Source organism: Lonchura striata, chromosome 16 (assembly GCF_046129695.1).
Source record: "Lonchura striata isolate bLonStr1 chromosome 16, bLonStr1.mat, whole genome shotgun sequence".
NCBI classification, from domain to species: Eukaryota; Metazoa; Chordata; class Aves; order Passeriformes; family Estrildidae; genus Lonchura; species Lonchura striata.
In genome coordinates, this window is record NC_134618.1 from 10036467 (window position 1) to 10060501 (window position 24035).

At 41.2% G+C, this 24035-nt stretch overlaps 1 protein-coding gene across 1 annotated transcript; it reads left to right on the forward strand.

Moving 5' to 3' along the window:
• Positions 1-795: 795 nt before the first annotated feature.
• On the forward strand, positions 796-23357 carry TMC5 (transmembrane channel like 5). The gene is made up of 23 exons (XM_077786948.1): positions 796-838; positions 8073-8234; positions 8755-8939; positions 9314-9406; positions 10092-10184; positions 10929-11028; positions 11618-11699; positions 12016-12264; positions 12409-12560; positions 13092-13233; positions 13776-13931; positions 14493-14659; positions 15294-15372; positions 15761-15858; positions 17513-17608; positions 18197-18272; positions 18859-18992; positions 20148-20321; positions 20703-20781; positions 21115-21207; positions 22245-22337; positions 22631-22676; positions 23212-23357. Exons 2-23 carry the CDS (start codon positions 8161-8163, stop codon positions 23355-23357), a joined length of 2607 nt encoding a protein of 868 aa, XP_077643074.1. The 5' UTR covers positions 796-838; positions 8073-8160.
• Positions 23358-24035: the final 678 nt, after the last annotated feature.

The window sequence follows — 24035 nt, forward strand, 5'->3', positions numbered from 1 at the left end:
CCTCATGCTCAGCTGGAGCTTTATCCAATCCATAGTTTTTCATACATTTACCTGAAATGGGAGGAAGAAGGGAAAGGAGAAAGACAAGAAAAATCAGTATTTCTCTCTCAGACTAAAGCAGAAGTTCCTTCTGGTCCATACAGAGTACAGGAAGGGCTGGTATCAAACTCCCTGTCCAGGAATTGTGGATTATGCTAGAGAGCATATGCTAGAGTTCACTAGAGCAAACTAATTTTTCACCCTTAGAAGAGCCTTCCTTTAATTCAAGTAAAAATATGTGAGGAAAGATCATTCTACAAATGATTAATCCAGGGATAAAGGTAATGCATCCTGTGTCTGACAACTGTCTCTCTGTCCTTTTATTGTGGTGTTGTTGCTATCCCAGGCCAAAAGAAAGCATGTTTAAATTCGTGGGAGAAGCAGAGTGAACGTCTTGAAGCCCAAACAGAAACATAGCAACGTGTTGCACAGTAGGTAACAGCAAAGAACTTCGTGGAGCTGTTTTTCTGTCTCTTCAGCTGTACGAGCAGGACCTCAGCTCTGCTTTCCGGGCAGCGCTTCCGCGCACAGCCCGTTCGGGGGGAAGGGAAGGGAAGGGAAGGGAAGGGAAGGGAAGGGAAGGGAAGGGAAGGGAAGGGAAGGGAAGGGAAGGGAAGGGAAGGGAAGGGAAGGGAAGGGAAGGGAAGGGAAGGGAAGGGAAGGGAAGGCGGCAGCCACAGCGGGTCCCCCGGCACGGCGATCGAAGGCGGTACCGGGCGGTGGGAGGGGCGGGGCGGCGGCACCTGGAGCGGGAGAGCCGGGGCCGGGCAGCCTCGCCCGGGGCCAGCCAGGGAGCGAGGTAAGCGGCTGCGGGGGCAGCTCCGGGGCTGTGTCCCGGAGAGGCTGGGCAGGGCCGGGGGCTGCAGCGGGCAGCGCTGGCGGCAGGGTCCAGCGGACAGGTGGCTGCCGCTCCCAGAGGCTGCGGCTCGTTTAGAATGATGGAACGGTAACGGCCGGGCTGCGGGCACGTCCGGGCTGTACTCGGCTTGTGCTCGCTGCGAGGTGAATAGCCGCCCAGAGCCTGGGGTCAGCCCTGCCGCACGAACCGCGCCTCACAGCTCGATCGCCCCGCAGGTCACATCCGAGCTGCCTCTGCCTTCAGCTGGAAGGTCCCATGGGAGAGCCAGCTACACCTCCCGGAGGTGTTTAGCCAGTGTGTCTCCCTTCCCTCTGAGGTGTGGCACCAGCCTGGCTGGGATCGCAGCCTAGAGCGTGGCATTTCTCTTCGGTGTAGGTTGCGTGTTGGTGTCTGCTAGTTAGTGAATGGATGTGGCACTGTATTGTCCAAGTAGTAGGCAATGAGTTTTTTATATTACAATAGGTAACGGGAAATTGTATTAAATAGGTGGGAAAAATCTCGGGCTTCAGTATTCGTGTTCTTTCTGGTCCTTCCCTCTGTCACTCCCTGAAAACACACAGACTTACTATTTAACCTACAAAGGCTAAAACGTTTCTATGCAAAATACTTAATGTACATCTAAAATCCAAATCTTCATGTCCTGGATTTTATTGGTAAGCCGCTGTCATTAGTAATGCTCTGTTAGTAAAGCAAACCTGCAAGCAGTGGCACTGCACGGGAGCTGTGCTGACTTCTGCTTCCCCTGTCTGTCACCACTGTGTCCTGTGCCAGCCCTGCGACCCGCGGCAGCCTGATCCTGCTCCGCGTGGCAGAAGCAGCCGGTCCGTGGCTCCAGAGCCACGTTCAAGGTGCGATAATTTGTGGGGTGATGGTCCCTGCCCGTACGACACAGCCCTGGTGCGGGATGAGGGAGCAGCAGGCTGCAGGTGATAAAGGAGCGCAGTTCAAACGGCACTTCTGCTGGGCTGGTATGGCAATACCCCACCCAAAGCAATTAATCTCTGACTTTTTAGAGGTGGTTTTTTTTAGTTATGGGTTTATCTTTTGGTGCTTTTTGTTTTGTTCGTTGTTTTTTCCCTCAAAGTATGTTTGTCAGAAGGAATTTTACCCTGGAAAGTGATAAAGTGCTGTATAGGCAGATATAAGAGGAACTGGAACTTTACAGTGCTGTCCTCTTCACATATTGGTGAAAAAGTCTCTCTCTAATTGCCACTTGTATAGTCCATAGATTGTGTATGTTCATTGCAGAATACACCCTTAACATGCTAGTAGGCTACATTGGATTTTAATGGAGCTGTATTTTGTCTGGAAAATTAAAAGTATTCAGTTTATGTGAAATTACTTGTCATAAAATTTGAAAACTGCATATAAGGATTTTGACAAAACCTGTTATCTTCTTTTGACTGGTTCCCCCTATAAATGTTCTAGTTTCTGGGTATTCCCAATATTCTGACAGATAAACTTTGTTTTCCCTCAGGGTCCTGTTAAGTGCTGCTTGTGCAAATAGTAACAGGACAACAATATTCATAACAGGAAGTTTAGCCAGAAATTACAAACAGAACAATGTCCTTTTTCAGCCCAAGATTCTTGAGTATATGGAAACCCCTGTTTATTATCCAAAGTGATAATATGTGTAGTCTTCATAAGCTTTTCTACTTGAACTGGTGAATGATACTCCTGTAACAGATACTGCTTGTTAAAGTACAATTTGCAGGTTGCAAGTGGAGAGGTATCCATAGCAGGTGCAGAATAAAAAGAGCTTTCTTTTATGGCTTTCTTTCAGTCAGAGCTGTTCTAGTAAGCAGTATCTTCTAATAGACCTGGTGTTGCTGGCTGCCTTTCCACTGAAAGCAGAAAATTATTTCTAAATTCTAACCAGGTACTCACTTCCTTCTGGTTTTTTTTTGTAAGAAGTTATTTCCTTCAAATGCAAGTAGCTGGTAATGTTGGTTAATAGACTTTAAAAACTTGTTTTGCAAAGTAAGATTTAGTCCTGCTAAATGCAAAGAATGTGACAGTCTGCAATTTGGAAATTTAGTCACAAGACTGACTTGCACTGATTTGAAATGATTCTTGCTTCAGCCTTTTCTTCCCCATAATGGTCACAGGATGAGCTAGGTTTTTGATGGTTAAAGAAATAATGTAGCATTCTGTTTCTTATTCTCTAACCCTGCCTCTCTATGCCAGGTATACTGTTCTTGCTCTTCAGCTCTCTCTATTTTCATAGTTATATATCTTAGTGCTTATGATTTTCCCAATGAACTAAGTTTGCCCTTGTTGTCAGAGTTAGGAGAATAAAATCAACAACGCAGGAAACACGGAGAGTTGCTCTCAAAGGAGCTTTCAGGTAAAGGATTAAATCATTCAAAGTCATTGTCATGAGTGCTTCAGTCCACAGGAATTGTATCTGTGGGGCCTTTTGGGTGGAGAATCAGGGATCTGTGTGGTAGATTAGGGAGAGTACTATGAATTTCACAGAATTAATGAAGTATCTGAAATTTTACCCACTCCCTTTATGCAAAAACTGTATGTGCCTCCACTTAATAACACTTTACTGGACGCTAAAATTTAACTACATATTGTAACAATTTTCTAGGTGTTTCTGGGACAATTTTATAATGCAGGTTTCTAAACTCAGGTGAAGAAGTAGGAACCTCTGAGACACTGCATACACAAAGTAGCTGGCAGTCCTTTCCCAAAAACCTTACATAAGCAACCACAGGTGATATGAAGGATTTAACTTGCAAAGAAAGTGAACACAATGAAAATACTGTATTCTTACTATATTGTGAGGGATTTACAAGAGGAATGTGAAATGGAAGGGATAAGGCAAAAAAGTGACTAGGTGCAGAAAAATGGATAAAGAGTAAATAAGGAACAGAGCTCATGATACTGAAGAACAGCTGGAGGCAAACAGACACTTTGCTGCTTCCTTCTGCCTGGCTGCATTCTGTACCCCACTCTTACAGGACAAGTGAGGGATAGGCAGAGTGGGATCTGGATTCTGGTGGGTGCCATTGCACTATAAGAGTAGAAAGTAAATCCATTTGGGGTCCAGACCCAACACGCTGTTGGGAGAGACAGCAGCATGGTGGCTGTGAGGGGGATGCTGGCACTCTCTCTTCCCGTTTGTTTGTCTCTCCCTATGCGATAGTAAGTGAGTCTTTAGTGCTGCTGCATGTCATCTGTCACTGGGAAGATCTCATTTAGCAGAGGCACAATTTAGATTGCTTAAATTGAATTCAAGGAGTAAAATAGCAGAGTTGATGTTGATTGCTGTAATGGACCCTGCTGATCTCAATAAAACTACAAAGGGAGGCCTGTAGGAGGTGGTGCTTGCTGGTGCTGGTTGGGTACTTTGGCAAGATGCAGTAAAGATAAGTGGCCTTTGCTTCCGTGTATGATTCATGCTGGTTCCATTGCTAATACATCATTTAGAGATGAGGTTTTCTCCAGTGTAGTGTTTGATTAGTGTCAATACACAGCTCTTTACATTTTCTGAGAGGCTTTCCTGGTCTTTTGCAAAAGTGTTGAAACTGTTTGGACTGAGACAGTGGAAGAGTAGTGATCAGTACTGGAATCCAGCTGCTGATGCAGAATGTAAAACTCTGGCTTGTCTCTCAAACTCACTTTTGGCTTCCAGAAATCAGTCTGGTTCTTTATCATCCTGAAGACGTGTGGAACATGTGGAACAGGACAGGCATTCATGAATAAAACTTGAGTAACGGTGAAGCCCTGTGTAGTAATACCCTATAAAACTAAACTATCTTTATGGAAATAGAGCACATTCAGCCTTCTGAATCACTTCTTCCATGAGTTCTATTCCCTTCATTCAACATTATTAAGTTATCTATGATGTAGTTCTGGAGTTCCCGGTTTTTATTCCACTTCAAGATGTGTGCAAATAGGATTTGCTTAATGAAATCTTTTTTTTACTAAGGGATTGCAGCTAAAGAGCTTGAAGGTCCAAGTGGCTTTCCTGAAACTTGACGCCAGGACAAAGTGCTATTTTGGCAAGACATTAATGTTTGTGTCATTCTATTCTACATGAGGGTTAGTGTCTATAGCAGAACATTACCTGCACAGGAAGAAATGAAACTAATCTGGAATATTTTGTCAAGGCTGTTGATCTGTGACTTGAAAGTAGTTATTTTTCTGGGAGATGATTCAGAAGTATGAGTCTGCACTGATTGGAGTTTCCTGGTTATATCATTACAGGGTTGAATGATTTAAGTGGAAAGCACCTGCCCTCCACAGATCTTCTAACTTATTTATGTATCAATGATCATTAAACCCACTGATCCTAAACACTTCTGTACTCCAGAGAAGGTGCACAGGATTTATTTGTTTCAGCAAAATAAGTTGCTTGCTGAAATCCAAAAACATAACCCACAAGTGGATGCCACTCTGCAATGGGAAGATTTGTCAAGATCTCACTTTCTGCCTTTTACAAATAACCTCTGTCCTCCAGCTACTTTTTTTTTCCTTCTAAATACTTTTTAAAGGGAAGACTAAGTCTAAATATCCTATGTTTTCCTGGAACTATGGTTTGCTGCATTCCATCATAGGGTGAAAGGAAGAAAGAGATGGTTTAGTTTGAGCATTACCTGCTTTGGGTTCTTTCCAGTGAGCTATGACTGGTCAGAAATGTATAAACTGCCGGATTTCAATTTGCCTCAGCATATGTTGAAAATTTACTTCAAGTCATTAAAACTTTGTGAGTGGAGAAAAAACTGTATTTTCAGATGCTGGGCTCAGTGTTAGACTGTAAATGTCTCTGTGGATTTTCATTGTGATCCTGGCATGCAATGCATCATAAGACTCAAAGAAAATAAAGTGGATAATGACAGAGCCAACAGAGAATCTGTATGTTGGGCTTTTTTGAGTTTCTGGGGAAGCCTTTATGGATAAAGCTCGAGGTCTCTCAAATGAGTAAGAGAACGAAATGCTGGGTAGATTTTCCAGCCAGGCTGATCTGTTTCTTCTGGTTGGTTGATGTCAGCAAGTTGGTTGATATGGATGGCTGATGTTTTCTGCCAGTTTGCTTCTGGGTAATGCTGAGGTTGCACAACCCATACACTTCCATCAAAATGTCTATGCTCTCTACAGCTCCAGTGAAGACCAGGCAAGTTGGCAAACTGTTTAAATCAGTGCTCAGCTTTCCAGCTGCCTTGCTGGCAACCTTCCCAGCTTTTTGCATAGCTGAGTTCAAGAGAGTTGGATTCCTGGGAAACCAGTTCAAAAAAATAGAAAAATGTAATTTTGCACACTCTTCAAAGAGAATTGTCTCAGAATTTTCTTCCTCTGAGAAAGTAATACTTCCATCTTCAGCTTTTCATTGCAGTTTGAAATATAAACCACATCTATAGGGGACGTTTCGTTTTCCAAGCAAGTCTTTGCAGAAGACCACAATAATATTTTTCAAGATCATTTCCATGCTTTTTAATAGAATATAGGGACAGAATGTACTAATTCCTGAAGGGTTTGTGCAGAAGTTCAGATATGTTCTGAGCTAGTTCTCAAAAGATCACCAAGAGCTAAGTGGTTCCTGTCAAAGGAAATCTACCTCTACAGGAGATTTAAGCTTCTCATGACTTTTAAGTAAGAGCCTTGGATTTCTTTTAAGTAAGCCTTGGATTCATGGGGCATTTATTAAGTTTTTTTGGAGATGAGGAAAGAGGGCTCTGCTAACTGCTCTTGTGCTTTCATGAGAATCTCATTCTGTCTCTGTAGGTATGAAACTGTCACCTGAAAACCCACAAGCGTCACTTAGGAGAGACCATTTTATGGTTTCTTTTTGGCAGCGATCACACCCCATTGTTTGCAGAAGCAGGAGTGTGCACTGTGTGTTCCCATTGTCCAGTGTGCTTTTACTGGATGTGCTGGGTATTGGGCCTCAGAGCGCCCTTCCTCATGCTGTAATCAAAGTGTAGTCAGTGGTCTGATTAAAATGTAGGACTTTGAATTCAGTCAATCCCTCATGTTTATACACATAACTCTGCAAGTCAGAGTGCAAAACCTGGGCATTGTTTTACAACTACATCACACTGCAAGATTTTAGACTGTGTTCCAAGCTCTTAAGGCATGTAAATGACACAATAGTAATTTAAGTGCTTCTTTTGCAGAATAAGATTTTGAAAAGCCCTCAGAGACTAGACACTGTATAATTATCCATTTTGAAGATACTTTTCATATAATACTTCCTTTGCTGCAGTAAAAATGCCAAATAAAATCCACAGCAAATGGTAAAGTTTGTTGAGACTCTACTGTTAAGTGAGATTCAGCTCTGCTTTTCTAGGAATGGAGCTGAAATAAAAATAGGGTCCACTGGCTATTACCAGCTATGCCCTTTATAGTTTATTTTTCCCTTCCCTGCTGTGGAATAGCTTTCCAGCTTAGGAAACTTGCATGGTGCCTTTAAGAAGAAATGCTAAAAATAGTTTGCTTTTTTATTTTGAGTACCATTTTTGATTAATTGCAAGAACTGCCTGCTTAGTTTGGATTCTCTTTTTCTAATGTAACATTCCCTTTTTACTTGCTCATGAGGACTCCCATTCAATAAATTCTGACTAAGTCTGGCTTGTTTAAGATTAAAATGGAGCACTATGTGAGAAATCTAAAACCAGGCCTATTTAAAGGATTGAGGCATTAAACCTTTAGAAGGGCCCTCATTAAGAATGAGTCTTTAGATATTGTCAGCTCTGTACAAAGGCATGGTCCTGCAGCCCCTTATTCACAACTAAGGCTTAGAGATGCACTGCTAGCAAGGAGCAGAGCAGGTTTCACCTCCTCTTTCATTTTGGAAATGTAGGTAAATTTTTGGGGAAAATTTGTGCATTTGGCTTTTGCTGTTTAAGGAGGAGAGAGAGAACTTTATTTTTTCTTAGTGTTTTGACATGCTTCTAAAGCCTGGCCTCATTAGTGTTGGGAAAATGAATGTGGCACTGCAGTTCCGTAGGTTTGGAGAGACCTAACTATAGAGAAATGTGATTTCCTGTTTAACCTGCAATTTCTGGTGGACCCCAATTTCCCGATGGTGAGGTGATGAAGTTACAACCACTGCTGATTTATACTGTTTCATGTTATTTGTTAGTAGAATAGCAGAATCTACTAAGTTGGTAAAATGGAGTTCCTTCCTTTTAATTTTATGCATCTGTATCTGTTTTGTAATCAGGTCTGTAATGGGTCTTCCTTTTAACATATTAATGAAGCAGTAGTGACAAAAATAAGGAAGGTTTCATCCTTCAAACCAAGGACTTGTCATGTCTTATCATTACAATGAAGCCTTTGAAAATCCAGACTATCATTTCTCAGAGACATTGGAAATTGATAGAAGGTGAGTTTATTTAATTTTACTCTGTGACTGTGCCATAAGAAATACTCATTTAGATGTAGAAGGTACTTCTTCTCTGAGGTTTTAATTTGTGGATTTATTTTAATCCCTCCTTTATGCTTTCATTCTCAGACAATTTTTTAAAACTGTTACCAGGAAGGCAGCAATCAAAGGAGATGGTTTGCTTTTTACATGTTGGATAGTTTTTAGTTAAATGTATTTATGACATAATATTGTACATATTTTTTAGTTCGAGTAATTTTCACAATGGGATATAACCTTAGATATCCTTGTTTTCCAAGCAGGTATTCCTGTTTAGTTAGAGTCTAAGATAACTTCAGGTGGAGAAAATGTTAGCCTTCTTATTTCAATTTATGATCAAATCAGAATTATGTTGTTGAAGTTCTAAATACAAAATATCTTTAATGTACTTAAGTTTGATGATAATAGGTAGCAGATTATTCAGGATACCTATTGAGGGTTTTTATGACAGTCAGGATTTTCTTTTTTGTTGCTTACACAGGGGGAGTTCTCAAAGGAATCGATTCTCTCACCAAACCCCTTATGATTCATCTCTGCATGGTTCCTCTGGAGAACACAGAGGCAGGGAGCAGAACTACCCTGTTGCCATCCCAATGGCTTCCCTGGGACCTGGCTCTGACTACAGCCAGGATTTACCCAGAACAGGTCCATATGGAAATTTCACAGGTATGGAATTTCTCATGTGACCAGCTTAGAGAATCCCTGGAACAAATAACAGTTGGCTCTGTCCCAAGGGAGTCCTGCTGCTCTGCAAAGCTCAACTCTAAATATTTTTAGCTTTTTGGTTTTTTAAGCAGTTCATGTGTTTTATTAGCAAATCCATGGATTGTTGTATGAGCAGATTAATAAATATGCCTTATATGGACTGAGTAAGTTGTTGAGTACTAGGATGTACATTGGAGTGGAATATGGGAGTTTTGTTGAGGAGTAAGTTGCTGTGCTGGCACTAGACCTGTATTTTGTCATAGGCTTGGCAGTCTGTGTCCATAAATAACCCATAGCAGTTTGCAACTTTGTGTAACTCTGATCTGCTTCAACAGATGAGCCTGAGCCAGAAGAGATTTACACCCCTTATTCTACCTTCCATATGCTGGATTATCCCTACATTCATGGAATTTCCAGTGGATCAGAAGGTAAGGATTGCATGTCAACCTCACCCTCCATAAAATAATACTGATAAATATTTTAAAGCCTTGGTCAGGCATGGATATCTTCACATAATAAAAGGGGTCATAAACAGGGTCCTTCCACATCAGAGAGCTGAGCTCCACACTGGGATGTGACACTGGGACTGGCCATTATCTTGCTGGGAAGGTCAGGCAAGGAAAGCTGTGCCTAAACTCATCTGTGTCATGGCTGGAAGGCAGATGCTTCTAAGGAGTGTAGTCACCTGTTTGAAAAAGTGGATGAAAGGAGGTGGAGAGAGCAGCTGAACTTTGGCCCCAGGGAAATGGGATTTTGGCACATATAACTTACCCAGCATGATGGAGTGTGATTCTAAAATGATCCCCCTGAAGGCTGGGGAAGGATTTTTAAAGAAAGGCCTTGTCTTCTAGGAATAAAGTCTTGAATAATTAATGTTGCATTTGTGAATGGGTTCGATGGAGTGCTCCATGACAGTTGAAGACTGGGCTCAGTTCCTCTTTTCCAGCATTTATCTGAAAAAGTGCTTGTGCTTGTCAAAGACGACCAGGAAAGGAGTGGGGGAGTGTGTTTGCATGAAATTGGTGAGATTGAAGTGCAGACTTTTAACTTGTTCTTGTGAAAGTGAAATTTGAATTTCAGAAGTCAAATTGTCAGGACATGTATGTTATTCAGACAGCTTCATTCGGAGACGCAACCGAAGACCGCCTGATGAGATCTTCAGCACTTCTTCCAGCATGTTTGAAACAGATCCTGTGTGCACTGAAGGTAGGGGTTTAGATAAGGGGTTCAATATTTGACAGTGTCTTGTACAAGGATGGTGTGTGGATGCTGCTCTGTTTCTCACCAGAACTGCATTACAGCCCTTATGTGGTTATGGGGACAATTTAGATTTGTGTTATGGTACTGATTAATCTTTTATGCTCTCCTAACACACTCAAATCCCATGATAAATGAAATGCAGTGCAGTATGAAGGTGTTAAATTGTAGAAAGAAATGCTAAGCTCTTTATTAGAATTTGTTTGACCAGCTAATAGATTGCTTTCAGCTACTGTGTCTGGAATTAGCATCAAATTCCAACTGTGAAGAAGCTGCCTGATTGTCAGGTCAGAGAGGTGTGTCTGTGGCATAGGTAGTGCTAAGTGTGGGCACTAACATCAACTAAAATTACAGAAGAAATAAAGCAAAAGTTTAGCTTTCAAGTCAATAAGTAGCATCATAGAGGTGTCACTATCAAACAGTGATCAAGCAATGGACCAGAATCTTGGAGTTTTGTCAGTAGTTTATTTTCCTGTGTATTGCAGTTCTTTCTGTGAACATTACTGGACTACTTACTTGCATCTCAGAGTTCTGTAGGAGCTGGAGATATTCTGGGCAATATTATTAAGTCTCAAGCTTGCACACCTTGGTAGCAGTGTAAATGGGGGATGTTGTTATAGCCATTTCTGGTTGTGTATAAAAAATACTGTATTCTTATCCCCAAATTTTGTTTTTTGCATGGGTTTGATGCAGAGGAAGATTTAGTTGGAAGTCTTGCAAGTATGTCCACCAATGAAAGGATTAAAGCAATCCAGAAGATGCCAGAGACCATGAGAAAAAAGAGAGAGATCAGGTAAAAAAAAAAAGTTTATCTGTTTGGGTTTAAAAACATTGACTTCTAGCAACATCTAGCTATCAATTATGGGGGTTTGCCATTTGGTGAGCTGTGGTTTGCCACTTTATGACAAAGTACTTTTTAATGCACTTTTAAAGAGTTAAGGTCTTGCAAGAGAAAATAATTTAACAATAGAGATAAGAAGAATATCTAATGATAATATAAATCAGAATATCAAGGTCCTGAGATTTAGTTATAAATTATGACCTGAGATTTAAGATTTATTTTCGAAGGAAACTTGGATGTTGGCCATTGCAAATGGAGAAGAGACCACATGATCTCAACCATCCTTTTGTCTCCTCACAAAATGTATTTAAATTCTGCTGCCAGTGTGAGTTAGTGGAGGGGTTAGAACATGCTGTCACAGCAGGGACAGGAGCCAAGATATCAGCTAATATAAAATGAACCAGTAAGAACATCTCCATGTTGTACTAATTCTCTTCATGTGCACAGGGGTGAAACTATATTTGCAGCATCTTCTAGGACTTCTTGATTCAATTACAACTCATACTATAATGCTTGTCACCCCTGCCCTGCTCTTCCACAGAAACAAAGTTCTTAAAGAAATAACAAAAAAATCAAGGCATCGTGGTGCTCAAAGTACACAGTGTCTGCAGGGAGCAGCAGTGGTAAGTGCCAGAAGCTTCTGTCAGTCACAACAGAGCAAACCACTCTAGCTGCAATGCTACCACTGTCTCCAGAGGAATTTGGTGTCTTGCCTCATGTCATTAAAGATCCAGTTAATTGCTGCAGTGTTCATTAACAATGACTTGTGCTGCAGGAGCCCTTAGGAACACCAGTTCACCATCTTATGGTGCATGGAGTGGGGCAAATCCGTTGTTAACACTGAAATGAAGTGATAACATTAAAATGTGAAGCTTTATTATGTGAAATTGAGTCCTGTTTGCTTGCTGAGATTCATCTCTGTCCTCTTTTCCCCTTCAGTCATTTCGGCGGTTTGGAAATACCCTTTCAGAATGTTTCCACCAACTGCGGCTATGGCACAAGACTCTGAAGATCATTGGTGCTGAGTTTGGAACAAGTGTGCTTTCTTATTTTGTTTTCTTGAAGTGGCTGCTAAATTTGAACATCTTCTCATTCCTCATAAACTTTGGTTTCATCACAATTCCTCAGTTTCTTGCAGCAGAACCAAATAACCTTTCATTCACGGGCCTGGAGGTGTTCACTGGAGCTGTAAGTATTTAAATTTAATCACATCTGTGATTTCATGTTAAGGAATAGGACAGCTCCCACCTCCAATAACTGGTCTTCAGATGATGATGCTTTCCACCATGGAGTTGACAGCAAATATTCTGAATGATCTTCTTGTCTTTTCAGGGTTATTTTCAACAAACAGTGCTCTACTATGGCTTTTACACCAATGCTACAATCAGTAAAGTGGAGAATGGTCCATCTTACAACATGCAGCTGGCCTATATTTTCACTGTTGGAATATATTTTGTCATCTGTTTTCTTATCTTGTTGTTCAGGTAAACTGATTGTGAATTCCTATGTCTCTTATGTTAAGTGGAAAATAGCCACACAATAAAAAAACCCCATCCTGTCAACAGTTAGAAGTAATAATTACTTGAGTATGTTTCCAATAAGTCCTATTTACAGCTGTGGAGTTTAAGTAGAAATTTCTGCTCAAAAGATAGTCTCCAGGATTCAAACCTTTATTACAGAAATTAAAAGTAACTGCAAAATAGTGAAGGACATACAGAGAATCCCACTTCAAACTGGGAATATTGTAATCCTCTTGCAAGATGCAGCTCCTAACATTGTTTCTTATTGATGTGGCCTTCCAGAGGTAAAGATTGTCAGCAACAATCCTGAGATGGAAATGCTAGAGTTTCTTACATAAAGTTTATTTTCTACATTGTTGTATGTGACATGCTCTGACATAGGTCCAATAAATGTATGATGGGATGGAAAAGCTGACAAATCTCCCTCCTTGCCCTGCTGTACAGACTTGATGAATTTCCCTGTCACACATCTGACCAATTTAATTTTCATTGCAGCATGGCAAAATTCTTCTCCAGAAACATTAACTCTCAGACATTCTCTGTGAATGCCAGCAAGCTGCTCTGCACTTGGGACTTCAATATAACTAATGAAAAAGCTGTGAAACTGCAACAAAAGAATCTCCACACACAAATAAAGGTACAAACCACAAGAAGTACAAAACTTATGTGCATGAGTCATTCTGTTGGGGACTTAGTTGTGCATACAAATTTGTGTGTCTACAGACAAGTCTCTGGCAGAGTGATACAAGAGAGCTAGTCCTGTGCCTAAGAGATTTAAATCTTCCTGACTTCCTGAGTTTTATTTGTTCTGGGCTCCTGGCATTGGCTTAGCAGCTTGTTTTTCTTTTCTTATGAAGCTACATATAAATATTTGTGTGCTTCTGTTCTATGGAATGAGTCTCTGTGACTATTAAATATTTGCCATACGGAGTATTTATTCAGGTTTTTCTCCTTCCTGCTATTTAAATATTTTATAAACAAAAGGCAGGCTGGAAATATTGTCTGTGAAACTTCACTTCTAGGATATGAACACAAAGTTGCTTAGTGAATGTTCCTAGGATACTCTGCCATCTTCTAGAAAAATAATCTTTCATTCAGCTTCTCTGGTAGTACCTTGAAACAAGTTTTGCCTTATGCTGTTGACTAAGAACTTCTTCATCAGGAATTGTTTCTTTGCAGGAAAGTCTCACTGAAGTCAACAAAGAAGTTCAAAATTTTTCTGTGATGGAGAGGGTTGCTCGTATTGCTACTCATCTTCTTGCTTGGCTTGCTTCCCTGGGCACAGCAGTAGCTGCTTGTGCTGCTGTTTACTTCCTCTCCATTAATAACCTCAAGGTAAGGCCAGAATTTGCATTTTTCTACACAGAAATTTCACACTGAGTGTGAGGACTGGTTTGCTCACTACGAGGAGCACAGGGCAGCAGAGCTGTTGTTGCTGCCAGAGCACACACAAATTCTGCTGATCCTAAAGAACTGCCTTTGCAAGGCATGCCCCACTGGGCACTATGGCAAGAGTGAGGGAACTGAGGGGTCTGAGCAAATCCCCCTCCTCTCTCCAGCAGCTGCCTGCCTGGGCCCATGGTCAGCTTGGGGACAGTGTGTCTGGTGATCTGGGAAGAAACAAGAAGCAGCCCCAGCAAGACTTACCCCTTCTTCTTTCCCAGGAGCTGCATTTGAGCTGGGGCTCCCACCCTTGGTACACATATAATTTCGGGGAAGGGGAGAGGGTCACTGTACTGCTGCTCATGGGCCCCTAAAACATGACAGTCTGACAGTCTCTAACCTGAGAACATAGGGAGGCGAGCCAGGGGGCTTCCCTGTGGACACACCTTGAGGCAGCATTTTGGTTAGGGCTCTAAGTTTGGGTTGTATCATTATTTTTTTTTCCTCTCTTAGCTGTTTATGAAAGGGTATAGAAATGATCTAGAGAGCCAAGCTGTCATGTTGGTGCTACCTGTGATTGTATCTCTCCTCAACACATTGATCCCATTCTTCTTCTCCTGGCTTGGGCACCTGGAGAAGTTTCAGACTCCTGGACAGCACATATATGTCACTATTACCAGGTATTTCTTGCTGCCACATCTTGGTGCTTTTGGCCTGAAGCTGAGTTCTTTTCAATACAAAGCTGTGTCTGGGTGGTGTGGGGGCAATAGGGAGCTATGGAGGAGAATTAATCTTCTCCAAAGGCTTCTGTACCCTCTTGCATCATGACCTTTTGTCTTTCCTGAGCTTCTGGGATGTTGTATCTCTGCATGAGGATGAGGAATGCTTTCCCTTTCAGCTGGGTGCACTATGACACCGGGCTTGTAGCATTCCTTGATCCCTGGGCTGTTGGCCCCTCCCCAGGAAAGGAAGGGAAGTAGTGAGAGGACTGAGGTCATCTTACTTAAAAACAGGTGTCTGGAATTTACACTGCCTAACCTCTGGTGTCCCTCAGCCCTGCCTCCCCCAAGGAACCCCCACACCCAGCCAGCAGCCTGGTAAGCAGATGTCATGCCAAGGTTGTCATGCCCAGCTCCCCTCCTGCCAATACAATAGAACAATGCCACACCCGAGCTCCCAGGAGACCTCCTGTTAGTCCTGGCACTCTGCAGTGCCAAGAGGAGGTAAAAAAGTGTAACCAGTGTTCATCCTGCCATCACTCCCTCCAGGTACGGACCAGCTGTTGGTGTAGTTACTGTTACTTCTTCTTTTTAGAAATACCATCCTGAAAATGTCAATTGTTGGAATACTGTGCTACTACTGGCTTAACATCGTGGCTACCTCAGAGTCACAGGTAAAGTTTCAAAACCACAGATCTCTGACTTGCAGTGCCAGGTTAGGAACCACTTGGATAAGAGACTTGATTTAGCAAAGAGAAGCACATGTGGTGTCTTGGGAAGCTGAGTTTCCTACCCTAAAAATTTTTATTAGCAACTTGAGAGAAATCAACTGTAGAAAAAAATGAATGGCCCAGCTCAAATCTCAGCTGGATGGCAGCATTGTTCACTGAGAAGTCAACTATGATTTACCAGGCTGCTAGAATATATTTCATCAAGATTTCAGATCTTTGATCAAGTTTCAAATGCCCAAGCATTTGGGAACAATGTTTAAATAGCATAGTTTATAACTTCTAGTATGATTTTGTTTGTTTTTTTTTTTTTATTTCCTTCTGTTTCTTAAAGTGCTGGGAAACTTTGGTTGGCCAAGATATTTATCGTCTTGTTCTAGTTGACTTCATATTTTGTTTGCTTGGCTCTTTCTTTGGGGAGTTTTTACGAAGGTGAGTACTACTTTTCTAATCTACTTTTCATTCATTAATCAAAGATAGGATCTGTTTTCTCCATGTGAGACAAGTCCAGCAGAAGCATGGCTGTGGGACCACTGAATTTTCCTTGATTTTCCCTACCAGGCAGAGTCTCTGTGTACATGTCTTGTGTATATTGCTGTTCCTCCTTAGAAGGAGGTCAGCGTGTCCTTTTTCCCTTTGGAGATGGAAACACATGCAGGGAGGGAGCCACATTCTACTCTCATGGATTTCCTGAGACTGAGGTGACAACCAGTTGTCTCAAGCACAAATCCATCTTCTCTGCATATGCATGGGCACACTGCTGCCTTTCCTTGCTGTACCCACTGTGATTTTTTCCCTCTTAGTTATGTCACTATAGTGTTCACAAGTTTAAAATCTGATTTTATCAGTCTTATTAAGCATATAATGAGTCTCTCAAAGGTAGAGGTCTCCAGCATGATAAATGAGAAAGTATTGTGGACTGGATGTAAGGAAAGAGTAATTTACTTCTGACATCTGTTGTGTGAACCTTCTTAGTGCCAAACATTGATTATGGCTTAAGCAGTATTTAAGTGCTTGCCAGCTCTACAGAGCATTTAGATCCCTGGCCATACTTTTGTGTAGGAGATCCATTGTTTGCTCTCTGCTCATGATTTGAACAAGACTGGTTTGCAAGGTAGGGCTTTGTTAACTTTTTCTTAAATTTATACAAGACAATGTTGAGAAGCTCTTGAAGGCTTTTCCTCCACAGCTCTTGCCAGTGTACTTTAATCCTCCTGTTCTTGTTGTGTTCAGTAGGAAAACACCTCCCAGCAAAACGTCACAGAACTAAAACTGCCATGTCAGCTGTGATGAATGTTAGGCCTCCCGTAAAAGCACCTGACATAGACATACGAAAGGTTCAAAGTACAATTGCTTGTATTTAATATTTTGTGCTCAGAGTAACCTTCTGAAAGCCCAGCTCTATTGATGATGCAGTTGATAAGGTGATATCAAAATGTGATAGTTACCAAAATCTTTATTGTTCTTGCCACAACAAGGCAAAAAACTGAGTCTCCCCAGCTCATAAAAAATGAGGTGACAAAAAAGGATCATTGGTCCTCAGTAGGAATCCTCTTAGTACTTGCTTACCTCTGTTTCAGCTCCTTGTAAGCTCAGTTAGTTTGAAGTAGGATGTATTTGAGGGTACATTAAAAGTATCAGTGTACAAATTTAATTCTTTTTTATTGACACTGAAAATTCTCAGGACATGAAAAAGCTGTTACAGTTTTGTTCTGAGGTCCCTTGACATTTCAGCTGCTTAAGCACAAGGATATTTTTGCTTAAAGTAACAAGTAGTTACTATAGTACAGATATGTACTGATACAGTAAGAAATCCTTGTTGGTTTTCTGTTTCAGTTGTGTGAAATATATACTAGGTCTTACTTCAACCCTGATTTGTTTTACAGGATTTTTTTTTGCCAAATTGATTCATTTTTGCTGTGCTGGCTAATGAACAAGCTGTGGCTGCTTTCTATTATGCTAATGAAGCCTCTAAATAATTTGTCACTGATACTTGTTTTCAGAAGGTTATTTACAGGGATTTCTACAGAGGACTTTGTCATTTAGCAAATGCTGTTGTGCTGTAGTTTTTTGTTTCCTCCCCCAGAATTATTGGAACTACAGTCTGCATGAACCTAGGGCTGCCAGAATTTGATATTGGACGAAATGTTTTAGATTTGATCTATGCACAGACTTTGACCTGGTAAGTGTTAAATTTATGGCCAAAACTTCATTTGCACATAGAACTATCATGGAAAAATTCTTATTCTGATGTTTGTGGGTGTTTCCCAGAAAGAACAGGATAAGTAACTGGGAGATGAGCTGTTCAGTGCTTTTGGTAAGGATTGTGACTTGCCAAGGTAATTATGTAGGCAGTAACAATAATTTCAGTCAGTAGTTTACCTAGTGGCCACCTGGTCTGGGAGAAACCTGAGAGGTTCCTGCAGGTATATCCTGGAGTTTTGTTTACTTCCTCACTGGGATGATGTTCTTCTTTAAATGGGCTCAGTATTAAATGCTGGAAAAGATGCCTTCTTTCCAAGAATGAGTATGTTACTCCAGTTATAAGAAGGTTCTGCAGATCTGTACATAGATACGTGTGTTTGAAATTGCATAATTTCCAAGGTGGATTACTGCTAGAGGATCAAGGGTAACAAAATCACATTTCCAACTAATCCCACACTATCTGTATATGAAGTTATTGTGGTATTTTTCTGCTTTCGATGCACTGAGAACTGAATGGTGAATAGTGAAGATGTAACCTTTTTCTCCTATAAATCCTTCCTTGTAGGATTGGTATCCTGTTCTCACCTCTGTTGCCTGGTATCCAGATGATAGCATTTTTTATAGTATTTTTTGTGAAAAAGGTAACAAACTTTGTATGTATTCATCATAAATAACAAAGTGGTAAAATTAAAGGCTGGAGAACTAACAGTGGACAAATGCATATGTTAATACAGATATTCAGCTGGTGGCTGTGACTTTGGCCTCTCAGTTGCTCCCCTGCAACTCCCCCCTGTGAAGTCATCTAGGTGTAGGCAGGGTGATTCAGCTAAAGAGCATGGTGGAAATGTCTTCTTCTCAGAACTCTTTGTCTCAGTAGTATGACCAGATGATAAGTTGTTTGTTAGGCCATGAAGCAGTTTGTAGTGTTAAATGTAGAAGAACAAAACTGTAGGTAGAAAGATGGATTCAAATTTCCCTGAACTTTGAGTTTGCATATACTACAGAAGCAAACTCTACTCAGCAGACGTATGAAGAGCCCATCAGAACCTCATTTTGCTTCTTAACTATTTTAAGACTATATTATTGAAATTTTCTAAAACTACACTCTATCTCTCAAATTCACATAAAAGTTGTTCTTGGAAACTTCTGATAGATTCAGTGGGATTGACTTAAACCAAGTTGAAGTGGCAGGTAGCAGCATTGCAAAGCACCTTCATCTCTTTAAAGGTCAGTCTGATGAGGAATTGCCAGCCCCCTCGCAAAGTCTGGAGAACTGCTCAGATGATGACATCCTTCATTTTCCTGCTGTTTTGTCCTTCCTTCCTTGGGGTCCTGTCTGTCATTGGAGTCACTGTCTGGAGGTATGGAAGATCACTGGCACACAGGCCTACTAAATCATGTTGTGTGACCTGATACCAGGCAGAAGAGTCTGCATTTCTCTATAAAAGAAGTTTATATTAACTGCTTGTGGAAGGTTTCGGGTGTTCATGAAATGTTCTGTATTCTGAAAACAAGACTTGCTCTGTGACCTTGTGAGAATGTGGTTCACTGAGTAACTTGTCCTGTGAGAAAGTGGGATGAGAACCAATGTTGCATTGAAGTTTTGGATTCCTATTTAAATGCATCAAATTTTACTTTTCCTCCTCTTAAAAAAGTTTCTGTGACCAAGTCCTAGTTCCGAACTTATAGAATAGGTGATTCTGGGTCTGCAGCAGAGAAACACCTGGGAAAACTCAGTTGAGGTCAGCTTCTGGATTATTCCTGAACTTCAGAGGCTCTTTCTGCAGGCAGTGCTGACCCTGTAGTAATGCATCCAGGTTGTTACCAATATTTTAAAGCTGCTTTGGTTTTGTGTGTGTTACTCTGGTCACAGGAAGGAGGGCAGCATGGATACGCTTTTCTCTTGACAATAATCAGCAGCATGATTTTGGTGTTTAGTGAGACAGGTGACTGCACATGAAACCAAATGGGATGAAAGCTATCAGAGCTATAATTTCCAGATGGCAAGTGGGAATTTCAGGCTGTCTGGAGTGGTTCAGTTTCAAAGCAAACACTTTCCTATTTCAGTCTACTTGAAAATGTTAATTTTTATAATGGGCTCTCTTATTTTACCACCTTCTGTTGTTACTGAAGATCTGCAGTGACTCATGTCCCTGAAGGCAAGGTGAAAAGATTTCACCTTGTGGTGAAGAGTTAAAAAAATCCAGTTTTTCAATTTCCTGTAGCGTGTGCTGCAGTGATTGACATGTTATATTTATGCCAAGATTGTGCTTACAGGGCTTGGTACTGATCCATTGCAGCAAGCATCATGTCTCACTTCATGGTCTGGGGTGGGCATTTAATGGCTGGAGAGGGACACAAGTTAAAAATGAAATACAGATCATGGAGGTACCCTGGGAGTCCAGAGACAGTAGAGGGCTATAGAAGTCTGAGGAGCATCTTGATGTACGCAATCACAGTATTAACTAATTCACTGGTTAACATATGAGTAAGTAGCTGTTTTTTCACCCTCTCAGGTTAAAGCCTTCAGAAGAATGTGGTCCTTTCAGAGGTTTGTCGTCTATGTATGCTGCAGTCGATGAGTGGATACAAATACTGCAAAGTTACACTGCCTCAAAATGGGTAGTGTGGATCTACCATAATTTAATTTCAAGTGAACTTTTCTTCTTCATCCTGTCTAGTGTTTTACTGTAAGTATCTGCTAATGAAAAGAACTAGAAAAAGGCCTTAAGTGGAAAAAACTGGCAATGACAGAGTCATTCTATATTATTTTGTTATCTGAAATGCATCTTGTATTGATGACTCACTTAAAGGTACCTCTCATCTTGAATACAAATCCATAATTTTTTGGGTCTTTTCCAAAAGAATGTTTTAAGCAATTTCATGCATTTACCATATTTTAGGAAAATCCATGTGTTTGCCATTCCTTGTGTAATTGTATACATCTATTTTCTGTGAGATGTGTGTATATATGTCTTTTAATGGGTTAAAATGAACAAGATACATTTCTATCTAGACACTGACTAGAATGAAGTTCTCATATGATGGACCTTTTGTTTTGTTTTGTTTAGAGTTGTTATTTATCTTTACTGGCAAATAATACAAGGAAGAAAGACCATGACTGAGCTCTTACGTAAGCAAATTAATAATGTAAGTTTGGCTTTCATTTGTATCTTTTGTATAATTTGGCTTCTATGTTGATTGTCTCATCCAGCTTTGTGTGGCTGTAACCTGTTTTTCCTATAACTGTGTATAGTAGGAGGGCGGGAGCCCATCCCCATGGGAGTTGCAGGGAAATCTAGCTCACAAATAGAGTTGTAGCAAAATAATTTTGTCTTCAATATGTGCTGCTGCAGCTCCCTCTGTAGACAGATTATTTTAGAATAGAAGGAATTTTTTTGGTCGCTGCTTACTTACAGGCCTTGAGCCTCTCAAGGATAATTAATGCATTCTAGCTAATGATCAAATATGTCTTGACTACAGGCAGGAAAAGATAAGATATTTCTGCTTAAGAAGCTACTAACACTGCAAAGGGCAAAGCGAAGCTCATCTGCACTGGGAGGAAGAGGCCAGCAGGTCAGTCTGCTCAGTTTTTGCTGTTTAATTATTTGGTACAGGTCCATGGGGCTCCTCCAGCTGTGCAAACAGGCTGCTGGTTTGGGGAAAGGTTGTACTTAAAGCTTCATCTAAATGTTTGCAACCTAACTCCAAAAGGATGCTGTGAAAGTTCCCTATTTGTTCCAGGCTGGAATTCAATCTGGATGTAGAAAAGTCCTTACCCTCACCAGGCATAATTTATGGTTATGAAACTTCAAGAAAACATTCCTAATGTTCATGTGTAGTGATGGTCACCAAAGGGTTTGGACACACTTGAACCTTGCCCAGGCTAAGGAGAAGGCTGCCTTCCTCCCCAGAATGGGTTTCCTTAGGGGGTTGTGATTTGTAGTTATTTTCAATGGAGGTAAAACTGAGGCTTTGACCTAACCCTTTAAAATCCCATACAACACTGATAACTAAACTTGAATTTATTTTTCAGTGCAGTCCTGCGTGTTGAGACATCAATCTAGTGTTAAAATGTGGTCATATAGGTGCTGTCTGGTGTTTTTATTTAGGTTGAGTAAAAGCTCCTTGACCTAAATACTGATCGAGAAAAAGTGTTGGCAGGTTCCTGTCCTTCTCCCCAAAAAACCAAATCCCCCTGTATGACTGGCTATCATTAAAATGATTACAGAAATGCAAACCCAAATACAGATAATAATTGATATTGAACTGTTGTTAACTATAATTATGTGTGTGATAATACAAATAAATATTGACTGTAAAGAGGTAAGCTGAATATGAAGGGACATTTTCTATGTGCTAGGAATTTTCAAACAACATGTGTCCGTGTTGAGTGTCATGAGAGGGAGTCCTGAGGGGGAGATTTGGTCACCTACCAAGTGTGGACTTTCTTGTAGTTGTTAAGGTCAGATTTCAGGAGGAGATGCCAGAATGATCTCATTGTGGATTTAGTAGAAAGGCCATCTCCCTGAGACAAGGGAGATGAGCAGTGCTGATACACAGTCACAGCTGAGAGCCAGATCAGACTGCTGATGCCAAATACTGTTTTTCAGAGAAGTGCCTCTTCATCCAGGCAACCTGCCCAGGAGGTGCCAGACTACCCAGAAAGGGCATTTGAGAGAAACCAAAACTCATCCTACAATGAGGTGAGATGGCCAAAAGAGGGAAATGTAGATTCCCCTACATAGAATCTGGGCTGTGGCATAGGTGATGGGTGTGTGTATAGCAAAGTCCTGTATGCGTGGAAATAACTTTAAAAATTAACTTGAACGGAGATAAAAATGTGATCAGAATAGCTATTGAACACTCATAATCGCAAACCTGCTCAAGACTTGGAGAGTATGGTTTTATTACAGATAACTGATATATTTTCAAATACAAGATAACACACATGGGAGGGAAATAATGACCTAAATCTGCTTGTGAATTTTGTTTTCAGCATCCCTTTTCTGTTGAGATCTCAAGCAGCAGTGACTTTCCATCAGGTGAGCAACTAAGATGAAACACAGAATGCTCTTAAAAATTCAGCTCAGTAAAAATGTTTGATGTACAGACATAGTGTGTGACAGCTACATGTCAGGGACACAGCATTTTAGCATCTTGTGTAAAGAGAAAACAAAATGACTGGGCTTGTGGGGTGAATTTTTTCTACAGGTTGTGCTTTTTAGTAGTTTGTTCTGGTGTTGGTGGTGACTTCTAAAGATTGACCACCAGCTTCTGTGTACCAGAGAGTGAAATTCCTGGATAAATGAGCCGTTTTGTGTTATGGGAGCACCCAACCGATAGGCAAGAAGTTTAAATCCCTTTAGAAACAGACTCCACATCATGGAGTGAATCTCAGAAAAGCTTACTAATGCTGTAGAGTCCCTAGATGCTCAGAATAAAACAAGGCGATGGGATCTTGCAGTCTGAACTTGCACGTAACTTCATTTGAAAAGCTTGACAGAACTGATCCCTGGGGAGCCCGGGGCGCCTGGCGGGGTGGCCGTGCCGGTAACGCGTTTGCCTTGTGCCGGGCAGGCGGGGAGCCCAGCCCGGCCCGCCGCAGCCCCGGCGCCGCCCGCGCCCTGGAGCTCGCCCTGCGCGCCCGGGCAGCGGCGCTGCGGGCCGGGAGCGGCGGCGGCGCGGGACCGCAGCCCGGGGCACGCACGGACAGCGCCCGCTGACGGCACGGGCTGCGGGGAGCAATCCTCTCTTCACCCGTGACTAAAGGAATCTCTCGAACAGCTTTTTTTACATCCAAATGGAAGAATAAAATAGAAGAACAGGTTGCAAAATGCGTTGGGACTTTGGTTTTTTGCTGTGATAGGGAATATCCAGCTTGTTGGGGTTGTTTTGCAGCAGTGGTTTTTGGTGACAGCCTTCCCCCAGGACTGGCATCACTTCGATGCAGAAGGCTCCCTCCACAGCTGACCACGTGCTGTTGACTAAATAGAAGGAAAATTGTGCCTAACTGTAAATAAAAGTTTCATTTAAAAAAATATTTTTCTAATAGTTATATTGTTTTATCTGTTTTATCAGCTTTTATCTGATGTACTGGTCAAATAAACGGAAGTATATTGAAGTGCAGTTGTTTTTAATGACTGAGACATTGCAATGGCTGTGAAATAACTTGTGTAAACTGGGTTCATTTTTCTGAGCCATTTTTAGCTTGTTACAGTCACTTAAAATCAGCTTTGATGAAGCCATCAAAACAAAGAATGACTACTTATCAAATTCTCATTTCTGTAAAACTATTGCTTGTAAACTGAAAGTTCACGTGCCTTTTCCTCTAAAGGATTGACTGGAAGTAACACAACTAAGACTTATTTTTTTATCATAAATGACTGAGGTTTGCTGCAGCT

Coding starts and splice junctions, on each gene's coding strand:
- TMC5 (XM_077786948.1), top strand. CDS start 8,161: ATGTCTTATCATTACAATGAAGCCTTTGAAAATCCAGACTATCATTTC. Junction 8,235..8,754: donor ACATTGGAAATTGATAGAAG/GTGAGTTTATTT, acceptor TTGCTTACACAG/GGGGAGTTCTCAAAGGAATC. Junction 12,561..13,091: donor TTTCTTATCTTGTTGTTCAG/GTAAACTGATTG, acceptor TTTTCATTGCAG/CATGGCAAAATTCTTCTCCA.